The sequence below is a fragment of the Pelophylax lessonae genome, assembly GCF_965119305.1.
Source record: "Pelophylax lessonae genome assembly, chromosome: 7".
Classification (NCBI taxonomy): Eukaryota; Metazoa; Chordata; class Amphibia; order Anura; family Ranidae; genus Pelophylax; species Pelophylax lessonae.
This window is the reverse complement of record NC_138774.1, coordinates 229,344,543-229,365,885: the sequence shown is the minus strand read 5'-3', so window position 1 is coordinate 229,365,885 and position 21,343 is coordinate 229,344,543. Positions and strand designations below refer to the sequence as shown.

Here is a 21,343-nt window from a genome sequence, read left to right as displayed (position 1 = left end):
AAGCAATCTAAAAATTAATAAAGCAAATAAAATGTAAAAATATATGTATAGGGTGACACCAAACGTATTTTGTGACAAAAATCAAAACAATCAGTCCATAAGAGCCCATCCACGAGGACATTAGATCAATATATTTGAAACAAAGTTCAAACGGACATTTTTAATCCGCAATCCAGTGTCAGTCTCACCTGCGGGAGCAAGTGATTAGGGGCACACCACGGAGTTTGTGAACCCAACAACTGACAGCTGAGGGTCGAGGGTTAAGAGAAGCAGCTACGCAGGGTCTCAGCCACGGTCCTGGACAGGGAGCTAGAGCATAGGATTCCCCAGGGAGCAGAATCTAAGAGCCAGCAGGTTTTCACAAGAGCCTCTGATGGCAAGGATGGACTTGGCTGCAGCTTGTAATGTTCTGGTACCTTTGGTACCCTAATTCCACTTTTCCTAAGTGTATGCGCCCCACCATTCTCTTTTGGTAAGGTGCGCATACACCTTTAAGACCGATGCTGTCATCACTGAGCGCCGCTGGAGCGGCTATTTCAACCTCCGGCGGTCTCACTCACATGTTCGTTCAACGCCGCATAATCTGCCTTGAAGCTCTCATGCTTGCAAGCATACCTCGCTATCGGAACCATGCTGCTGATCCCTGTATCCCGTTACCGGATCATCCGCTCTTGCCGAACCTCTCCTCTACTACATTGCTACTAGTGATAAGTACCCCACAGGGGAAACCTCTATAACCTTCATACTAAAGCTTACACTATCTAGCTCTGCATACTAAGGACTATTACTACATCTGCATTAACTAAGATTGCTAGCTCTTGAGCCTAATACCATCTGCTCTTGCACTGGGTTGGTCTATCCTGTATGTTCACCTGCTACTCTATCATCTGCTACCATACATGATTGCTAAACCTATCTGCATCCCATCTGCTACTATCTTACTTTCAAGAACATTCCTTTCAAGTGTCTGTCATCTACCATCTCTACCCAACCTGTCTCTTCAGCCTATCATCACTATATTACTATAAATATAAGTCACTCTAGGAACATCTTATTGAGTGTGTGTATTTACTTGCTGAATTGAGACTATCCACACATGATGAGTCTTGGGAGTTGGGATTGGTGTCTCAGCGTTTCTCTACATGACACATAATTATTTTTGGTATGATGACCAGTATTATGTTCAAAAGCGGTGAGTTGCAATGGGCGCAAAATTTGCGCTAAGCTTGGGCAATTTACTTATGGTGAAATAGGAGGAGGATGCCATCTATGGATATAGGCGCCTGGAGCTTGTGTTCTGGGCAGATTCATAGACGACATCCTCCTAGCATGGGATGGTCCTTTGGAGTCTCTGCATTAATTTATTTCTCCCCTTAATACCAATAATTGGGGCATTGTGCTTCAATGTGAAGCTAGCGCTGATCAGGTAAATTTCCTTGATCTGGCTATTAAGGAGGGTGTGGAGGGGTTATCCACTATCACTCTAAGGATAATGACAGGAACTCTTATTTAGATAATGTTAGCATCCATCATGGTTGAGGGCAATCCCCAAGAGACAATTTTTGGGCCTGAGGTGAAATTTCTCTAGATTTCTTTATCCAGTCTCCGAACATCAAGTCTAGATTTATAGAAAAGGGCTGTGATGGTATTCACCATCACTGGGAGTGAAAGACAGATACTTAATAGTTTGAATCGCTTCAAGTGGGACAGTAATATTTGTCAGCTGTTTGATTCTGAACATGTTCATTGAAAGAGCTATTCACATTGGCTTCTGTTCCATGTCTTTCAATGTCAGAGACTGGCTTTCCCTATTGTTTGTGCATTGAGATAATGCATATTCCATGTACTTCAATGTAGGGGGCAGACAGACTGTCATTGGCAGTCTTGTCCTATTGTCTGTTTTGAGATGGAATGTGTATTGTGCTAAGTCTGCTTGTCCCATTGTTAAATGTTAATGACATCACATTGTTCTTTCCAGATGGCTAGATAATTATTTCAGGTTAATTCTGTTTCTGTATACAATTTCATCTGCATAGGATAATGTAATCAGGCAGAGGGGAGTGATTGTTTACACTGTATGGGAGTGACTTAGTGTAAAACTCTGTTTTTATTGGATTGTGAATTTCATGTCCTGTTCCCCACAAGGTCCACCTGGGTGGTAACCTTGTGGGGGAAAACTGTATAAAAGAGCAGCTGTACCATTAAACCTAGAGTTCTACTTCACCCTCAATCTAGAGTCCTGTCTCTTATTGGGGGAATTTGCTACAAGGGATTACTATGCTCTTCATACTCCCTTGAATAATCACTAAGTTCTTGTAAGAGCTTGTTCCTGTTCCACTCTCTGGGGAAAGAGAGGTTCACCCACTGGAACCTGGAGCATATGGTGTCTGCTGGAGTGCTTAGAGCCCTCAGGAAGCACTAGGAGCATCCGTCAATGGAGGTACCCAGGTGGGTGCCAGTTGATCCATTACAAGGGCTATAATGGCAGTGACTTGGATGCAGTCATAGAACAGATGGCCTCTAGAAATAGGGATGATCTACTGATTGCCCATGAAAGAGAAATATCCAATTCTGAGAAGTTTAATTGGGCATTTTTCACATTGTAAGGTTTTACAAAACCATCCTGTTCTAGGTCCCCTTATTCTGAAAAGACCTGATGTCATTTATATGGGAACACCGTCAGAAATATTGTAGCCCCAAAACATTGTGCCCCCCCCCTCCTAAAAAACTCAAAGTCTTTTACCCTTGTCACAAAATGTGAGGTCTGTAGGGTAAATGTATTCAAGGGTAGAAAAATCAATTCTTTTTCATCCAATCAAACTAATAAAACATATGACATCAATTCCTTTATAACATGTGACACTAAAAATGTTGTATACATAATCATTTGCCCATGCGGTTAGCAGTATGTGGGGAGGACTATTAGGAAATTGCAGATCAGACTAAAATAATATATTTCTAACATTAGGGCTGGTGTCCAGAACCATAGTGTACCAAAACATTTTGCTAGGTGTCATGGACGAGATCCTAGTGGTAGCACTTTCTTGGCAATTAATAAATGTTCTCCTCATTGGAGGGGCAGTAACATTAAGAGGGAGATTTACCAATTAGAAACAAAGTCAATATACAGCCCTAAGACTTATGTGCCCTTCGGCATGAATGTCAAATGGGACATAAATTGCTTTATTAATAATGGCTGAGTTACCATTTTGTTTTCTAATGTTGCTCTAGACTAGTATATGGTTGTATTTTTCTGACTTATCCTATACACATATGTTTATATAATATGTACGATTATTGTGAATTATTTTTTATTGTTATGCATAATTATGCAGATAACCACCTGGGTATATTCATTTGCTTTATTTTATATGTATTTGTTTCTATCCCAAAGCGGCAGGCTGATTACTTTTTTTTGTTGAATTTTTAGATTTTTTGGTATAATATTTTGCTTTCCCCACTAGATGGAGTCCTTTTGCCTATGGGTGTTTTTACACATATATGCAGCTAATGTTGTATCTCTGTCTCTTTGCAAGTGTGCTTTGTTATGATAATGAGCACCCTGGAGTCTGTGTTGGTTGCTAAGTTATGAGTAGTGTTTTATAACCCTGAGCGTGATGTACGAAGTCTAAGCCAGTCCCCTAACGACATCTCTCTGACGAAATGCGTTGGACATGGCTACGATGCTACGTCATGACGCATGCTTTTGAACCGGCGTGTTGAGACCGGTATGGCCACACAGCTTGGTGCTTTTGGGAAAGCATTTTGTTTTGCTTTACCAATATATGCAGATTTTAAACTTTCCTGCCCATTGATTCTGTAGTGTGATTTCATTTACAAGTATTGTATTGCTTGTTATCATGTTTTTTTAATAAATCATTTTTTACAGATTACAATATGGGCATATACATATTTTATTTTTCATCATGCTGATGGAGTAACCCCGTTTGGACACATGCCTGGTGTTTGGAATCAGTCTGTTCTTAGGGATTTAATAAGCACATCTGGCCATTTATATTATGGTCCATTTATTTGGTGTCACTCGGTGGTGGAAACACAAAAAATTGGGAGTATGGGGACACTCATATGTCAACTTGATTGCGGATTAAATATTTCCGTTTGAACTTTGTTTCAAATATATTTCTCTAATGCCCTTATGGATGGGCTCCTTTGAATTGATTGTTTTTATTTTTGTCACAAAATAGGTTTGGTGTCACTTTATATTTTATGTTTGTCACAAAATAAGTTTGGTGTCACTCTATACATATATATTTTTTATATATATTTTTTTCACTTGACTTACATTATTCATTTTAATATTGCTTTAACACTGAATCACTTGGTTATTGATTTAGCGCTGCTTCCTTACATTATTATTATGCTTTTGCTGTTGATGTCACAAGTCCAGCACAGGTTTTCTATATAATTCTTAATAGTAAAGATAAGTCTACTCTAAAGTTTTGTTTTAAGTGTAAGTTTGTTGTACGTTGGTTGAGTCACCCACCAGCTTTGTTTACCTATCTGTTTTTTTGGCTACAAGAGAACTGCACCTAAAGCCCATCCATGGGCAACATAGGAAAGCCTCCTTCTCCTACCCATCCACATTTAACAAAAACCTTTCGTAAGTTCCTTTTAACTTACCTCATTCCACTCTTGCATGACCCTCCGCAATGCCTCTTTCGGCAGTGAAGACTGGTTATCCATTGCTGCAGTCTGGGCCTGCCTTTGACAAGTCTTGTCAACCCTTCTTCTTTTGACATTACCACACTACTGCTAGGGACTTAAGGACCCTATAATAGCCCCACCCATGGACCAACTGGGAAGTGTCCATGTCACCAAGCAGTGACGGGAACACTTGAATAAGGACACTCCCACTCTACAGTGAAGAAGCAATACGACTTGAGATAAACATCTTTTTTGGGAAATTTACCTTAGTTTTATTTATTTTTAGCTAAAGGGGTTGTCTGGGTATTGTTTGGTGGTGGAAGGGGATGGTGTTTTAATGCCATAACCTGTACTTTGACCATTATGGTGGGGGAGATCTCACTGTCTGCACCCCTTCAGGAGACCTGTGGGTGAATTATCCCATTATCCTCAAATACTAACTACATTATTGGCTATAGGTGGACCTAGTTTTTAGTTATCCTATTTCAATTCTTGCTTCCGTTAAAAAATTCTGAGCTTAAATCATATTGTGTGTAAAATGGTGCTACCGTATTTTTGACCATGAGAAGCTTGTGCAATTTGCAAACACTAGTTTGCATGCTAATTTGCATGCTGTATGTCAAGTCAAGTCCACTGTGTATGTAGAAGACTGACCCCCTCTCTCACTTCCTGTATCAGCTGGGGTCACCAGTAGGGATGATCGAACAGTTCGGGTCGACCATCGGTTCGGCCCGAACATTGGCTGTTCGAGGTTCGGCCGAATTTAGAACTTTTTGCCCAAAAAGTTTGGAATTCGGCAAACAGAACCGACCAAAATGCAATGGGACAGGAAATGGGCTTTAAATGCCTATGATTGGACCAGAACCATTAGCAAAAGCCAATCATTAGTGAATATGCCCCCCAGTATATAAGATAGCCCCCGCCAAATTCCTAGCATTGTTATACAGGACATGAAAGAGAGTGGAAGCAGTTCTGTTAATTTTACTTTAAAAGTGTCATTTAGCATTTATTAGTGTGAGGAAAGGGATATCTTGTGTAGTTAGAGTGCTCTTTTACACTTTAGTTAGCTTCAAAAATTTAGTTTCTGTAGGGAAAGTGTGAAGTGCCAGGGTGACCGTAATGTGGTGTAGGGTGAACTGACAGTGACTGCTATGGCAGGGTGACCAAACCCTTCCATAGCAGGGTGACCGCTATAGAGAAAAGCTAGTTTCTCTTGTGTCACTTTCGCTGCAGGAATATGGCTTTGCTCCCGTCAGCATTCTTTATGCTGCAGGCGTTGCTAGTGCTTTTTTGAGGACATGTTTGGAGTCAGACATGACATCTGAACATGTGTATAGGGGGTATATATATACACAACCATGTATGTATGTATATATACACCTAGACATATATAGGTGTGAAAGGAGCAGAAAAAACTACTTGCACTAATGAAATAATTAACACCAATATAGTTAAGCTCCTATCACACCTATATATGTCTAAGTGTAATATACATATAAGTATGTGTGTATATATACCACTATACACAAGTTCAGATGTTTTGCCTGCCTCCAAAAACCCCAAAAAAATGCCTGCAACAACACACCTGGGCGTTTTTTCTTTTTTTTTTGACGCTAGCGTTTTTTTGGGCATTTTTTGGGGTTCTTTGGAGGCAGGCAAAACATCTGAACTTGTGTATAGTGGTATATATACCACTATACACAAGTTCAGATGTTTTGCCTGCCTCCAAAAAACCCAAAAAAATGCCTGCTACTAAACCGGCAAGGTGTGAAAAGCGAGAAGCCAACAACCTGTTCTATAACTGACCTAATACAAACAATCTTTTTTTTTTTTATGGTTCTGGACATGCTACAGAGCTGAAACTTCACAGGTACACCTTTTAGACCCCCCCAGACACAAAATCACACAGTTCTTAAAAATTGTCATTTTTGATAGAGAGCCAATTATTGAAAAAAAAAAAATATATATATATATATATATATATATATATATATTCTTTGGATTTAGTATCTGGGGGGTCTAAAAAGTGTACCTGTGAAGTTTCAGCTCTGTAGCATGTCGAGAACCATAAAAAAAAAAAGATTGTTTGTATTTTGTCACTTATAAAACAGGTTAGTGGCTTCTCGCTTTTCACACATTGCCGGTTTAGTAGCAAGCGTTTTTTTGGGCATTTTTTTGGTTCTTTGGAGGCAGGAAAAACATCTGAACCTGTGTATAGTGGTATATATACCACTATACACAAGTTCAGATGTTTTGCCTGCCTCCAAAGAACCCCAAAAAATGGCCAAAAAAAACGCTAGCGTCAAAAAAAAAAAAAACGCCCAGGTGTGTTGTTGCAGGCATTTTTTTGGGGTTTTTGGAGGCAGGAAAAACATCTGAACTTGTGTATAGTGGTATATATACACACATACTTATATGTATTTCACACTTAGACATATGTAGGTGTGATAGGAGCGTAACTATATTGGTGTTAATTATTTCATTAGCGCAAGTAATTTTTTCTGCTCCTTTCACACCTATATATGTCTAGGTGTGTATATACATATAAGTATGTGTGTATATATACCACTATACACAAGTTCAGATGTTTTGCCTGCCTCCAAAGAACCCCAGAAAATGCCAAAAAAACGCTAGCGTCAAAAAAAAACGCCCTGGTGTGTTTTTTTTTTTGGGCATTTTTTTGGGGTTCTTTGGAGGCAGGCAAAACATCTGAACTTGTGTATAGTGGTATATATACACACATACTTATATGTATTTCACACTTAGACATATATAGGTGTGATAGGGTCGTAACTATATTGGTGTTAATTATTTCATTAGCGCAAGTAGATTTTCTGCTCCTTTCACACCTATATATGTCTAGGTGTGTATATACATATAAGTATGTGTGTATATATACCACTATACACAAGTTCAGATGTTTTGCCTGCCTCCAAAGAACCCCAAAAAATGCCCAAAAAAACGCTAGCGTCAAAAAAAAAACGCCCAGGTGTGTTGTTGCAGGCATTTTTTGGGGTTTTTGGAGGCAAGCAAAACATCTGAACTTGTGTATAGTGGTATATATACACACATACGTATATGTATTTCACACTTAGACATATATAGGTGTGATAGGAGCGTAACTATATTGGTGTTAATTATTTCATTAGCGCAAGTAGTTTTTTCTGCTCCTTTCACACCTATATATGTCTAGGTGTGTATATACATGTAAGTATGTGTGTATATATACCACTATACACAAGTTCAGATGTTTTGCCTGCCTCCAAAGAACCCAAAAAAATGCCTGCAACAACACACCTGGGTGTTTTTTTTTTTTTACGCTAGCGTTTTTTTGGGCATTTTTTTGGGTTCTTTGGAGGCAGGCAAAACATCTGAACTTGTGTATAGTGGTATATATACATACATACTAATATGTATATACACACCTAGACTTATATAGGTGTGAAAGGAGCAGAAAAAACTACTTGCGCTAATGAAATAATTAACACCAATATAGTTACGCTCCTATCACACCTATATATGTCTAAGTGTGAAATACATATAAGTATGTGTGTATATATACCACTATACACAAGTTCAGATGTTTTGCCTGCCTCCAAAGAACCCCAAAAAATGCCCAAAAAAGGCTTGCTACTAAACCGGCAAGGTGTGAAAAGCGAGAAGCCAACAACCTGTTCTATAAGTGACAAAATACAAACAATCTTTTTTTTATGGCTCTGGACGTGCTACAGAGCTGAAACTTCACAGGTACACTTTTTAGACCCCCCAGATACTAAATCCAAAGAATTTTTTTTTTTTTTTTAATTTTTTCAATAATTGGCTCTCTATCAAAAACGACAATTTTTAAGAACTTTTTTTGTGTGATTAATAGTCCCTGGGGTATGACCCAGAACCCTAGGCACTTTTTAGGGGCATTTATTGGGTTTTAGGGCTTCAAAATGGTGTGTTTTGATTACCGAAGTTCAGGTCCCATTGATTTCAATGGGGTTCTGAAATCCGGGCCGAACTTTCGGGAAGTTCGGATGTTCTGGCCGAACTGAACTTTTGAAAAGTTCGATCATCCCTAGTCACCAGTAGATAACAATCACATATAAATCCTACTATTAACCAATACTTTATTGCGTTATACTCCAACTGTTTAGTGGGTTTCCATTATTGGATATGAGAATGATATTGCATATGAGAATTCAAAATTAAGGTAACTGTCAGAGAAATGCAAGTTAGGAGACCTATAAAATGGCCAGCAGAACACCAGCGCAGAAATGTATAATGACATAACCACTTAGACATAACATAAAATTCAATACACAGTAAAAAATCTCAGTATATTGAGCATGTCAGGACTTGTATGCTGAACTGCATCTTGTAATTTTAAAGAAGCAAAAAAGGGCTGCACTGCTCCAAGTCCCGAATATGCATCTCAGGTCCTCCACCGCTCTTGGTTCCAACTTTTACAAGCTCATCCGGCTCAGCATATATCAAGAAACAAAGCCACACTCCATAAAGGTCACACCATAAAGTTTAATCAATGGAATTGGCTTCCGATATAGTCCCCACCCTAAGCCGCCCCCCTCTGATGCATTTCACCTCGATTGGGCTTATTCATAGAGGTTCTCTTTGTTTCTTGATTTTGCACCATGAAATTGATTTACATTAGACATGTAAAGAATAGGCAAATTATTTTCTTTTTAGTTTTGGATTAATGAAGGCTTAAAGCTTGTGGCAGTTCATTATATGCTGTTTGTGTTTCATTAGGAACATTTCCCTTTACATCCTGTCCCAGAGTTGTGACAGGAAGTGTGAGGAAATCTCTATATAGTGAGGGTTATTCTCCTTTATAACAGATGTCACCAGTACATGTGTTCCTACTAAAATATTTACCCTCATCCCTGCTTAGAGCTGTAAAATTCTGATTTCCATCACTTTCTATCAGTGACATTTGTCACCAGGACAAATAGGGCACATTTACCTAACAGGAACACAGCTAGTAACATATACTTGACAAGGAATTTAACCCTACTATATCCAAAACTAAAAAAGTATAAGTGTATATATATACACTTGACAGTAACATCATAATACAATATGAAACAGCTTTTGCAATGGTTTGGACCACCATTGCAAGGTTGCTTTTTACTACCCTATATTGGCCATACCTTCCTTTGGTTGTTCTCGTTCTGTGTTCTTCAATGACTCAGTGTCTAAATCTTTCTCTCCATTAGGCTTTTTCTTTGGTTTTGGTATGGTCTCCCCTGTCTTTTGGAGGCTGGACTCTTGTTTCTCATTATTCAACTCCTTCTTCTTTGTGACAGGTTTAGACCGAGTGACATCTTCTAAATCCTTTGGTACAGCTGTTTTCTTTTTTTGTGGCTTTACAGTGGTAGATCTGTTGTGTCTTGTTGTATCAGGTCCTACAACTTGTCCATCAGCTTTTCTAATTGTATCTTTGGCCTTTGCAGGCTTAGTAATCTTTGTTTGTTCTGTTGTTTTTTCTGAAATAGCCTTTGAGGTGGACACATATGGTGCCTGCGTGGTTTCTGAAAAACAAATTTAAATAGATAACACTGATCTCCAATTTCCTGGGATGGTTATAAAACAAATTGTTATCAAATACTTACCATAATTTTCCTTTCCTGATGGACTCCATAGCAGCATACGTTTGGGTTTAGCCATGCCTCCACTCCTACCCTATAGGACCCACTCCCATAAATCTTTGCTCCGTTCAGCATCCGTGTTCTGTAACTAGCCTACTCAGAAACTGGGAGGGGACTCCTGCTGCCATGGAGTCCATCAGGAAAGGAAAATTAAGGCAAATTTCTGTTTTCCTGACAGACTCTTTGGCAGCATACTTTTGTGAAATAACTCGCCGTACACACCCGGGTGGGCAGATGCTGAACAAAAAAAAGTTTAATTGACACCATCAGCTGACAGGACTTGTAAACCAAAATTAACAGAAGACAAAGCAGCTGGTTCAACACAATAATGGGTCAGGAAAGTGTTGATAGAAGACCAGGAAGCTGCCTTGCAGAATACTTCAGGGGCGACGTGTCTTGAGACTGCCCAAGATGTTGAGACGCTTCAGGTCGAGTGCGCTGTTGCCGCCTATTGAGGCACCAGGCCCTTTGCTTCATAGGACCACTGGATGGCCTGAATGATCCACGCAGCAATGGATCTTGACGAAGCACCCATCCCCTTATTCTTCCCACAGAAGGGAACAAATAGGTATTCAGACTGCCGTAAAGAGGCCGTGGCTTCTAGATACTGCTTCAGGGTATTGCCTACATCAAGTGGATGGATGACGGAATTCTCGCCTGATCTGAAAGTGGGCAGGACAATCTCCTGATTCTCATGAAAAACAGAGGTAACCTTAGGCTTTGACCCCAGCATAGGGATTAGGACCACTCTGTCCAGGAAAAAAGTTAGAAAAGGCTCTTTTGAGCCCAAGCTCGAATCTCAAGGATCCTCTTAGCTGATGTGATGGCCACCAGAAGGACCGTTTTGAGAGTAAATTCCTTAATGTTGAGAGGCTTGTCTGGATCCAGTCCAAGCTGTGGAAGGAAATTGAGAACCAGCGGGAGGTCCCATTTGGTGAACCTCGGTTTCCTCTGGGGCCTGAGTCTTACTGCCCCCTTAAAGAAGCAACCTGAACTCTTGGAGAGTGGCGAAGACTTAACCCATGTGCTCCACAAGTTGACCCTTGTCTTGAGACGGTCGTCTAGGTAGTGGTGGAGCCGAATACTTTTGATTCTTATTAAGGCTACCACCACCTTAAGACTTTCGAAAACGTGCGAGGCAATGATGAAACAAAGGGTAAATTGTAGATGAGTCCGACCGATTGCAAACTGGAGATACTGTTGGAAGTTCCTTGCTACAGGAACATGGAAATAAGCGTCCTTTAGGTCTATGGATGCCAGCCAGTCTCCCAGCTGGACCAACTGCTGGATTGTTAGCAGTGTCCATCTTTAACCTCTCTCTCTTGATAAACTGATTCAGATGGGTAAGATCTATGACAGGCCTCAAGTGCCATTCTTTTTCTGTACCATGAAGAGAAGTGAGTAGATTCCTTGCCCCCGTCCTCTGAATGGAAACGGCGGTGCCCTGAGTTACCAGGATTCCACGTAGGACACAAGCGTCTGCTTTTTTTCTGCCGAAAGGAAGAGGGGACGAACCTGAGCCTGGGAGTGCTGCTGAAAGCCCAGGTATTTCCAGAAGAAACTGTCCTGATCACGAGTCCCAGAGTGAGACCGCCCAGACATACCTAAAGTAGAGAAGACGAGCCCCCACCTGACATGTCTGAGCGGGCCCAATGTCAGAAGGATTTAGTGGCCTTTCGGTCCCCAGTAGATCCACTCTTAGGGGGTTTCCAGAAAGAAGATTGTCTTGACTTCCAGCTTCTCCTGAACTCACTGCCGGGCTTGTAGCTACGTGGTTTCCTAGCACAATCTGGATTCTGCTTCCTGGGTTGAGCCCGCTTCTGATTCAGTAGGTCTTGGGGAAGGAACCCCAACCTACCACCCACGGCCTGAGTTATGGCACTATCTAACTTATTCCCGAAGAGGGAGGAACCCTCAAATGGAATACGGCACCACACCTGCTTGGATGCATTGCCAGCTAACTAAGGCCAAAGCCAGAGGGCACGCTTCTTGATGACAGAGAGAGCATAACCCGGGCCACAAGGCGGATGCTGTAGTTTGAAGCCTCTCCCAAGAAGGCTGATGCCAGAGCCAGCAGCCATGAAAGCTGAATGGCAATTGCATATCAGGGAAACTTAAGGTTTTGGGGATACCTAGACATTCTAACGGAGGACAAAGCCACATGTTTTTGGGCGCTGGATTTACAGAAATTGTGCAAGAGCACAAATAGGCCTACTGAAAATCAGAATGAGTGAATAAGCCACAGGACTTTAGCAACAAGGTTCCCCTATTGAAATTCTGGCCTGCTTCCAACGGGCTTTACTCCTGCTGCAGTCACCATAGACTAGATGAAAAAAAAGAGCAGGAGGCCATCTTGTAATAAACATGGCAGGTGGGTAAAGCTGAGAACTCATATAGAGATCTTGCTGCCAGGGTCTCAAGAAAACCTAAAAAGCTCATGGGTGGGATCCATTGTATGCATGCTCTGGTCCACATTTAAAAATATAAGCACAACTACATATTACACAAATTAACACTGCTGAGTACTGTGAGTAAATGTGTACTGAGTACTGCTGAGTAACTGTGTACTGAGTACTGCTGAGTAACTGTGTACTGAGTACTGTGAGTAACTGAGTGAGTACTGCTGAGTACTGAGGGTAACTGAGCACTGCTGAGTACTGTGAGTAACTGAGTATGCGTTCCTTGAACATCCGATCAAGGGTAAATACTGCTGCACAAAATGTGAGCACGTTGCTTCCTTGGAAGCCCACGTCCTGAATCTAGAGAAGCAGCTGGTGACACTGCAAAGCCTCTCCAACCTGAAAGCGATTTTGGAACAAACCCAATAGGTGCTGGCAGGGACCACAGAGCAGAATAGTTGGGTTACATATAGGTGGGACAGGTGGGAAAGCATCAAGGTGGCCGGTCCTGGGCTAGAACATTTCAATAAGTACGCCCTGCTGCGTGATTTCGGGGAAACCAGTCAAGGAGCAGCATTGCTGGAGCAGAGCGACGCCCCTAGCTGCCAGGGGAAAAACTCCAGTGACAGCAGAGGTAAAGCTAAGGGTAAGGAAAGGCAGATCCTGGTGGTAGGGGATTCAAATATTAGAAAGTCAGAGAGGGCACGAACTGCACCTAAATGGAAGAGAAGATAACCGAAAAAGTTAGAGGGGCTTTTAAACTAGGTGTTGGGGGGGTCCAGATGTAGATCTAGCCACCATTGAGCAAGGTTCAGGGTTCAAAACCCAGGGTAAGTAAGTCGGCATATCCAAATTGCAGCCTCATAACAACTAACAGGGAAATAGTATGTGACAGGACAAAATTAAGAGGCTTGTATACCAGATTGGAGAATTGGAGCTGGTAATGTCTGAAGGGGGGTTTCAATTTTGTGAGAATTTCAGAATCTTGGCTTGACAGCTCACATTATTGTCTGGCAACCATTCAGGGGTATTCCCTATATCATAGAGATAGGGAGTGTAGGAAAGGGGGAGGGGTATGCCTGTATCTCAAGAATGATGTGCAATTGAACATAAGGGATGACATCACTAATGTAGCTAGGGAGGAGGTGGAATCTTTGTAGGTGGAGCTTCAAAGGTAGAACAAATTGGGAACGTAATAGTGGGAATATTCTACAGGCCCCCTACCTTGAGAGAGGAGGGGGTGGCGGACCTTCATTTACAGCTTGGAAAGGTGGCAAGGCTGGGAAATATTATTATAATGGGGAATTTTAATTATCCAGCTATTAGCTGGGCAGAAGGAACCGCGCATTCATCTAAGGCTTTCCATTTACTAAATGTCTTGCAGGATAATTTCATGGGTCAGTTGGTGAATGCACCAACAAGAGATAACGCATTACTAGACCTACTGATTACAAACAGTACAAACCTGATCGTGGATGTGGAAATACGGAGCAACTTAGGAAACAGCGACCACAGGTCAATTATATTCAGTATAAAACACAGAGAAAAGAAGCACAAGGGTAATGCAACTAAACTGATCTTCAAATAAGACAAATTCCCTAAACTGCGTTCTATGCTAAACCATAATAAATCTGATAAATTCCTAGGAACAAAGAACACGGAGGAAAAATGGGAGTGCTTTAGGAGCATACACATTAAAATGTATTGGCCAGACGTATTCCAACGGGAAATACGTTTAAAACAGCTAAAATGTATCCTGGGTGTCTAAACTCTTAACGTAAAAATGCATATAAAAGCAAAAGAAAAGGCCTCATTCTCAGCATTCTAACAATACAAAGAATGCAATAAGACAAGTAAGAGCGCAATCAGGGATGCTAAAATAGACCCTGAAATCAGCACACAGCAAAGGAGAGTAATAAAAAAAAAAGACAAGAAATTCTTTAAATATAAAGATATAAAATATAAAAATAAACAGTAAAAAAGTGAGGCCAGAACATATTGGCCCCATGAAGGATAATGAAGGAAATTGGATTACAAAAGACAAAGAGAAGGTAAAGGTTTTAAATGCATTCTTCTCCTTAGTTTTCACAAAGAAAACGGGGGGATATAGCAACCAAGACTGTAATGATAATTAAACATCACAAAATGCACCCTCATGGCTAACAGAAGCCAGTATCAAAAATAGACGTGAAAAACGTAACATAAATAAGTCACCAGGACTAGATGTATAAATAAAGTGATACAGCGCCACTGATCCCAATAAGGTGCAACAAGCAAAAATGATAAGTGCAAATTGTGCAAATGAGTGCCCTATATACAATTGCAAATCAAATCCAAATATTGCTATATATACTTGTACAGTACTCACATTGTTAATAGATGTATACCTAACATAAATGCAAAAAATATGTACAAAAACGCAAATATACTGAATTACCAAGTGTAAAGTGCTACTACAATATTTGTGTAAACTTTAGCGTGACGCATCAAATAAATGTGCAAATTGGCAAAAAAAAAAACACATATTACATATAAGATCTGTGAAACAGGAAATGAAGTGCTCAGTGCTAGTCCAGTGGAGAAAGCATGGATAGTAGATCACACTGTTATTAAGTGAAATCACACAGTCTCTTCAGTGACCATAAAAGTGCACGCATGCCAAAAAGTGGATGCCGTAGGTGCTCATGATCCGAGAAAACAGGGAGGATGGTTGTGTGGCGGGTGAGTGCTGTCCCCATGCTTAAATTTAGAACAGGAAAATGGTGGTCCCAATTCCGTGGGGTTTAAATACAGCCAACACTCTGTACAGAGTTTAACCACTTTGCCGCAGTACTATTCCAGTACTCAGTGGTAAAGTGGCACGATCCCATCTGACGACGTAGACCTACGTCGCCAGACTCCTCCCCTGTAGGTGGCGCTCGCGCGCTGCCGGAGGCGCGCTCCCGCTGTTTTCATTCACAGCGGGAGTCGGGCCAGGGGAAGAGCAGCGGCGATCGCCGCTGCTCTGCCCCGATCGTCGGGGATCTAGTGTGGAGATCCGCCCGCCTGTGTAAACACAAGCGGGCGGATCTCCTCAGTGACAGGGAGTGACAGATCGGAGTGTTCAGCATAGCTGGACATCCGATCTGTCCTTGTCTCACACAGTCACCTCCCCCCCCACATGTCAGTAAGCACCAGGCATACATTAACCCCTCCCTCTCCAATAAAATTAACCCCTTCCCTGCCAGTGTCATTTTTACAGTAACAGTGCATATTTATAGCACTGATTACTGCAGTAATGTCACTGGTACCCCCAAAAGTGTCAAAAATGTCAGTCAAGGGTCCGATCTGTCCGCCGCAATGTCGCAGTCCCGCAAAAAAAAAATCGCAAATTGCCGCCATTACTCGTTAAAAAAAAAAACACCGAAAATGACATAAATCTTTCCCTTTGTTAGTAAACGCAATAACTTTTGCGCAAACCAATCAAAATACGCTTGTTGCGATTTTTTTTACCAAACATGGGCAGCAGAAAACAAATTGGCCAAAAATTTAAAAAAAATTGGTTTTTACATCTTTTTTGGGGGGAATTTCATATAAAAAAATGTTAAAAATATTGTTATTTTTTCAAAATAAACGCTCTTTTTTTGTTTATAGCGCAAAAAGTAAAAATTGCACAGGTGATCAAATACCACCAAAAGAAAGCTCTGTTTGTGGGAAAAAAAGGACGTCAATTTCGTTTTGGTACAGCGTCGCACGACCACGCAATTGTCAGTTAAAGTTGCACAGCGCCGAATCGCAAAAAGTGGCCCAGACGTAAGACAGCAAAATGCTCTAGTGGTAAAGTGGTTAAAATTAGTCAAAAAAGTTGTCAAAAAATGTCAATTTTGGTGAGATACTCCCAATAGAAACACGTCTAAAGGGATGCAGGCCCAGCAGATTTCCTCATTAGTGTCCTGCAGCTTCCACAGCTGACAGATAATTACGAAACAACTCCCATTTGACCCACTCAGCACAGAGGCACAGAGGAACAAACAATTATTTCTTCAGAATAACAAAAGGTAGGAATCTGAAACAAAGTTTGTTACAATCCTTGTAATGTACATAGATCACCCAGAGGGAAATGCTATTTTCTCAAGAAAAGGGAAGTTACACGTTAACTATTCTTAAAAGTGGTCCCTCCCCCCTCCTCCCACCTATCCTGCCTAACCTGTATAAAAAAGATGTGTGTACTTACCCATTTCTAATCTGCTCCAGTCATGCAGCTCCAGCTCAGGGAATGCTAGACAATGGCTGGGAATAACAGGAGCTGCATTGTCACCCATTGGCTCCAATGGACCAACCATTTTCAGCGTTCCCTCCTCTCCCCTGCAGTAGCCGCTGCTGCTTCTCTGTGTGTATAGCATGAAAGTTCAACCACACTTCTCATGCAGACTGTTCTACAAAATGTGTGCCATCAACGTACAGAACAGGAACTCCCACTCCAATTTATTCTGTGAATGAAAAAATTTGACCAACCTGTGGCAACATAATGTAGCACACCTCTGACACCCTAAAAGCAGGATAGCACTTCCAGAGGCAGGAGTGTGCTAGCATTTCAACCCAAGGCTGGGTCCATGGCTAAAATAGGGGGACCAAGAAAGGATATTGGGCTCCAGTCATTTTAAAATGTATTATTTATTTTTAGTAAAATTTTGAGTTTTACTACAGATCAATGTCCATTTTCACAGTGTCAGGACCTTTAAGCTGACACTGTAAGCACATTCCCAAATTTCAGTGCAAGTTCCACGTGAGTCAAAGGGCCCTTCTGAGACACCAGCCTTCTTCCTGGCTATCTCCATCAAGGGGCCTCACCTGGGTCTCCTCCTTGGCAAAGCTTCCTTCAGACCAGGCAGGACAGCTTCAGGACCACTTCAGCAAAACAGGGGCCAACAGCAGAGCTTCATTTAGCAGCACTTTCATAGGTATCAGCCCAGGGGAAGAGAAAGAGTACATGGCCTGTCCCAAAAATGTATATTGTCCCCCAGCATGCACCAGTGGCATAAACCTACTGGATTGGCTGAAGTAAATATAAATATTTATAACTTAGTTTTGTTTGTGAAATCTCATACTATGACCAGTGATGCCAGTGACATCTGCTGGCGACACTGAGAAATCACAAGCCAACTTAGGTTTAGGGAAAAACCAAGTGAAAAACTGTACAATCAGTCTGAGCTAAATACAGCCCAGCCGAAAACTAAACTGACATAGTGGCCCCTGTTTAGAACAAGGAGGTCTTTAGATCACAATAATAGTAAAATGATTTAATGGCTTTTAAGGGGAAAAAAAAGTGTGAAATAAGCAGGCTGTATATATTTGATTGTTTTTTAGTTTGTATCAAATAAAAAAAATTCTATACCTGGCTTAATGCAGACAGGGCAGCATCCCCCTGGTGGTATCTTCAACTTTCCAGAGGGGCAGGTTACATCCTCGCAGTCAAGTGGTTCACACACCTGCTTCCCTTGTGTACAAATGCATATGATACATTGGCGAGGAGACCAAGCCGCGCCGTCATACATGATCATTCCATTCACTAGGCACTGTCCTCTTTCTGGAAGATAATTACATTTTATAAATTACCTTAAACAACTATAAAGAGTTTCCATAAAAAAAAAAAAAAATAAATTGATGAACACTAAAATTATTAAAAATTGAGTTTACATTGAAGCAGGAGAATTAGAGTCCAGAGTTCAAAAAAGGTACAAGATTTGAGGATTTAAACGTTCAGCTGAGATTTGGGAGCTTAAAGTGTATCTAAACCAAAACCCAAAAATGTAATATGTTTTGGCTTACCAGTTGTTGATGTGCTGGCTCTGGTTGCATTCGTTTTCATTTGATAAGCACAATTTCAGCAATTACTGAAAATACCCATTGATCTTGCCAGAAATACACAGTGTCCTTGTGACTTCTTTTGACCAATTTGATTAGCTTAAGAAACATGTATACACTGAGGGATGGCATCAGACATAATAGTTACAAAGTCTGGCTGAAAAAAGACACCATCTAGGTCTACGTCCACCTAGTTCAACCAATATCCAATATTGAAAATGGATAGATTTGTAGTTTACATGTATCTTAATGCTGGGTTCACACTGGGTTTCCCCGCATCCAATTCGCATGACAGGAGAGTGTGCCCAGCTCTCAACGGAGCCGGTTTACACATTTACAACTCTCTGAGCGGATTGCACAGGGATCCTGTGCGTCTTTAAGCTGCACCTGCACTGCAAGGGTTAACTGCATTTTTAGGACTAGGGGGCATACCCAATCTTCTGCTCCTGCAGGCTAGACTGTTCTGCATAGCATCTTCTCCTCTATGCTAAGACTGATGCAGGGTCCAAAGCCTTGCCTTGGGCAATGAGGGTGCCAAGGGACAGTCCACCCCTAGAGCATGGGAGTGAAGGATCAAGTAAGTAAAACTGCTTTAACCATCCCCTAGATCAGCCTTTCTCAGCCTTTTTACATCAGTGGAACCCCAATATAATTGTGAGATCTCAGGGAACCCTTGCTTAAACCAATTCAGTGCCATCCAATGGAAAAAATGCCCCTTACACTGGTGGTCTGGTGGTCAGTAGCAAGACTCTAAAACTATATAGTGATGGTCATAATGTCATCCTTACAGACAGCCAAAAGTGATCATTGGTGCCATACTGCTAGCTTTGCCAAATGGCACTGCCCCTGGAACTATGCAGGCAACATAAAATAGGTCAATCAGCCTCAACCCAAGGCACCCTTAGCTCTGGAGGAACCCTTGGATTCCTTTAGAGCCCTCGTTGAGAATGGCTGCCCTAGTCCAAACGAGCAGTTAACTGCTTGTAGTGCCAGCATTAGCCCCACCCACTGCAGGGGAGAGTTTATTTTTAGGCTTGTTGGAGTTAAACTTTAGGGCGTAATCTGGATCATTTAGCACCAGCAGCTCCAGCTTCACTTTTGAATGAAACTGTAAAAGAAAGTTGATGCAACTCAAAAAGCATCTGAAAGCAATAATATTAAGAGAGGAACTAGGCAGATATCACTTGCTTCTGGTTTGCAGGGACTTGCTGTTTGACAGGGCCTGATTTTTACTATCATCCTCTGGTACAGTATATTTTACTTACTAGAACATTTCAGTTGAAAGCCCAACTGCAACCAAAATCTCTGGGGATTCAAGCACCGCCTATTGTGTTCTCCATAACATAAACTAAATGGAATATCCAACAGGGAAACCGCATATTGGGCACAGCAGATGCCCATAACTGAGAGTTCAAGAGCAAACATCCCACCAAAAGGGTCCCTTTAGGATTGGTTTTACTCTCTAGCATAGGGGTGTCCACCCTGACGCCCACAAGATGGCTATAAATGCTATCCAACACAATATTGTAAACTTACCTAAAAATTTTAATTTTTTGGGGGGAGAAATGCATTTACACTTAGAGAGCACATGGTGGCCAAGGAAAAATTTGACAGTGTCTCTTTACTGGACTTTTTTAAGTTTTGTCTTCCCAAAGAAAAATATCCCACTCTTCACAATCACGCATTATAGGTGTCATCAATTTTCGGCAGCACATATATTTGTGAGCAACTATTTTCGAGGATTAAAGCAGAAGTACAACCTAATACCCTAAATTCTCCCCTGAAATCATTAGCCTTGTGAGCCTTATGTGTCAAAATGAATACAATCCCAGTTTTTTTCCATTTTCCAGTATTCAGTGCTGTCACGTGACTTCAATCCCTCTTCCTTCTGAGTTCAAGAGCAGCAAGTGGATGTGGTTACTGAAAGCTAGTGACATCACTTCCAGGGAGGGGCACTGTTCCTGTGTAGCTGAACAGTATAGCTGTGCTGGGCTTTTAATAAGGACTACCATTGGAGAAGGAAGCTGGACACAAGGGGAGGTGGGGAACTATCAATGTAGCTGGAAGTGCTCAGGGGTCTCAACTCACAGGCAACCACACTAAGTCTATGTTTCCACGAGTGCGACTAATCAATGGCACCCGCTCTCATCTATGTTACTTTGAAAAGCAGCGACTTTGAAAGGGTACCTGCACTACTTTGATGCAACTTTTGATGCGACTTTGATCCAGAGAGGATAAAGTTGGATCAAAGTCGCATCAAAGTCTGATTTCAAATCACAATAGTGGAAATGCGACTTTGATCCAAAGAGTGTAAAGTTGGATCAAAGCTGCACTCAAAGTCCCACTCCAAAGTCACACTCCAAAGTCACCTAGTGGCTATGTTTCCACTAGTGCGACTCTTGTGCAAAGTTGTGCAATATAGAGTGCAACTTTGAAGTGACTTTGATCCAGAGAATGTAAAGTTGGATCAAAGCTACACTCAAAGTAATGCAGGCACCTTTTCAAAGTCACTGATTTTCAAAGTCGCATAGATAGGAATGGGTGCCATTGAAATCAATGGGCTTTGACTTGTCATGCGACTTTGTGTCCAAAGTTGCATGACAAGTCGCACTAGTAGAAACAGAGCCTAAAGTGCATTACTCCCATGTAATGAGCAATGGAAATCGATCTGTATCCTTCTAAAAACTTTAAGAAATGTTGCTTTGTACCTTATTTCTTTCATATATTGTGCCTCTGCTGGCCTAAACAAGGCTATGAAGACAGAAGATCTGTGAAGGGTGG

The 21,343-nt window shown here is 41.3% G+C and overlaps 1 protein-coding gene across 1 annotated transcript in view; it reads right to left on the bottom strand.

The window, feature by feature from the left end:
• The window catches only part of ECM2 (extracellular matrix protein 2), a 193,122-nt gene that overhangs the window by 150,555 nt on the left and 21,224 nt on the right, over positions 1-21,343 (bottom strand). Inside the window, exons 2-3 of the mRNA XM_082263026.1 lie at positions 18,093-18,284; positions 9,822-10,202 (exon numbers count right to left, since the gene is read on the bottom strand). Coding sequence (XP_082119152.1) covers positions 9,822-10,202; positions 18,093-18,284 — 573 coding nt within the window. The remainder of the gene's footprint in view (positions 1-9,821; positions 10,203-18,092; positions 18,285-21,343) is intronic.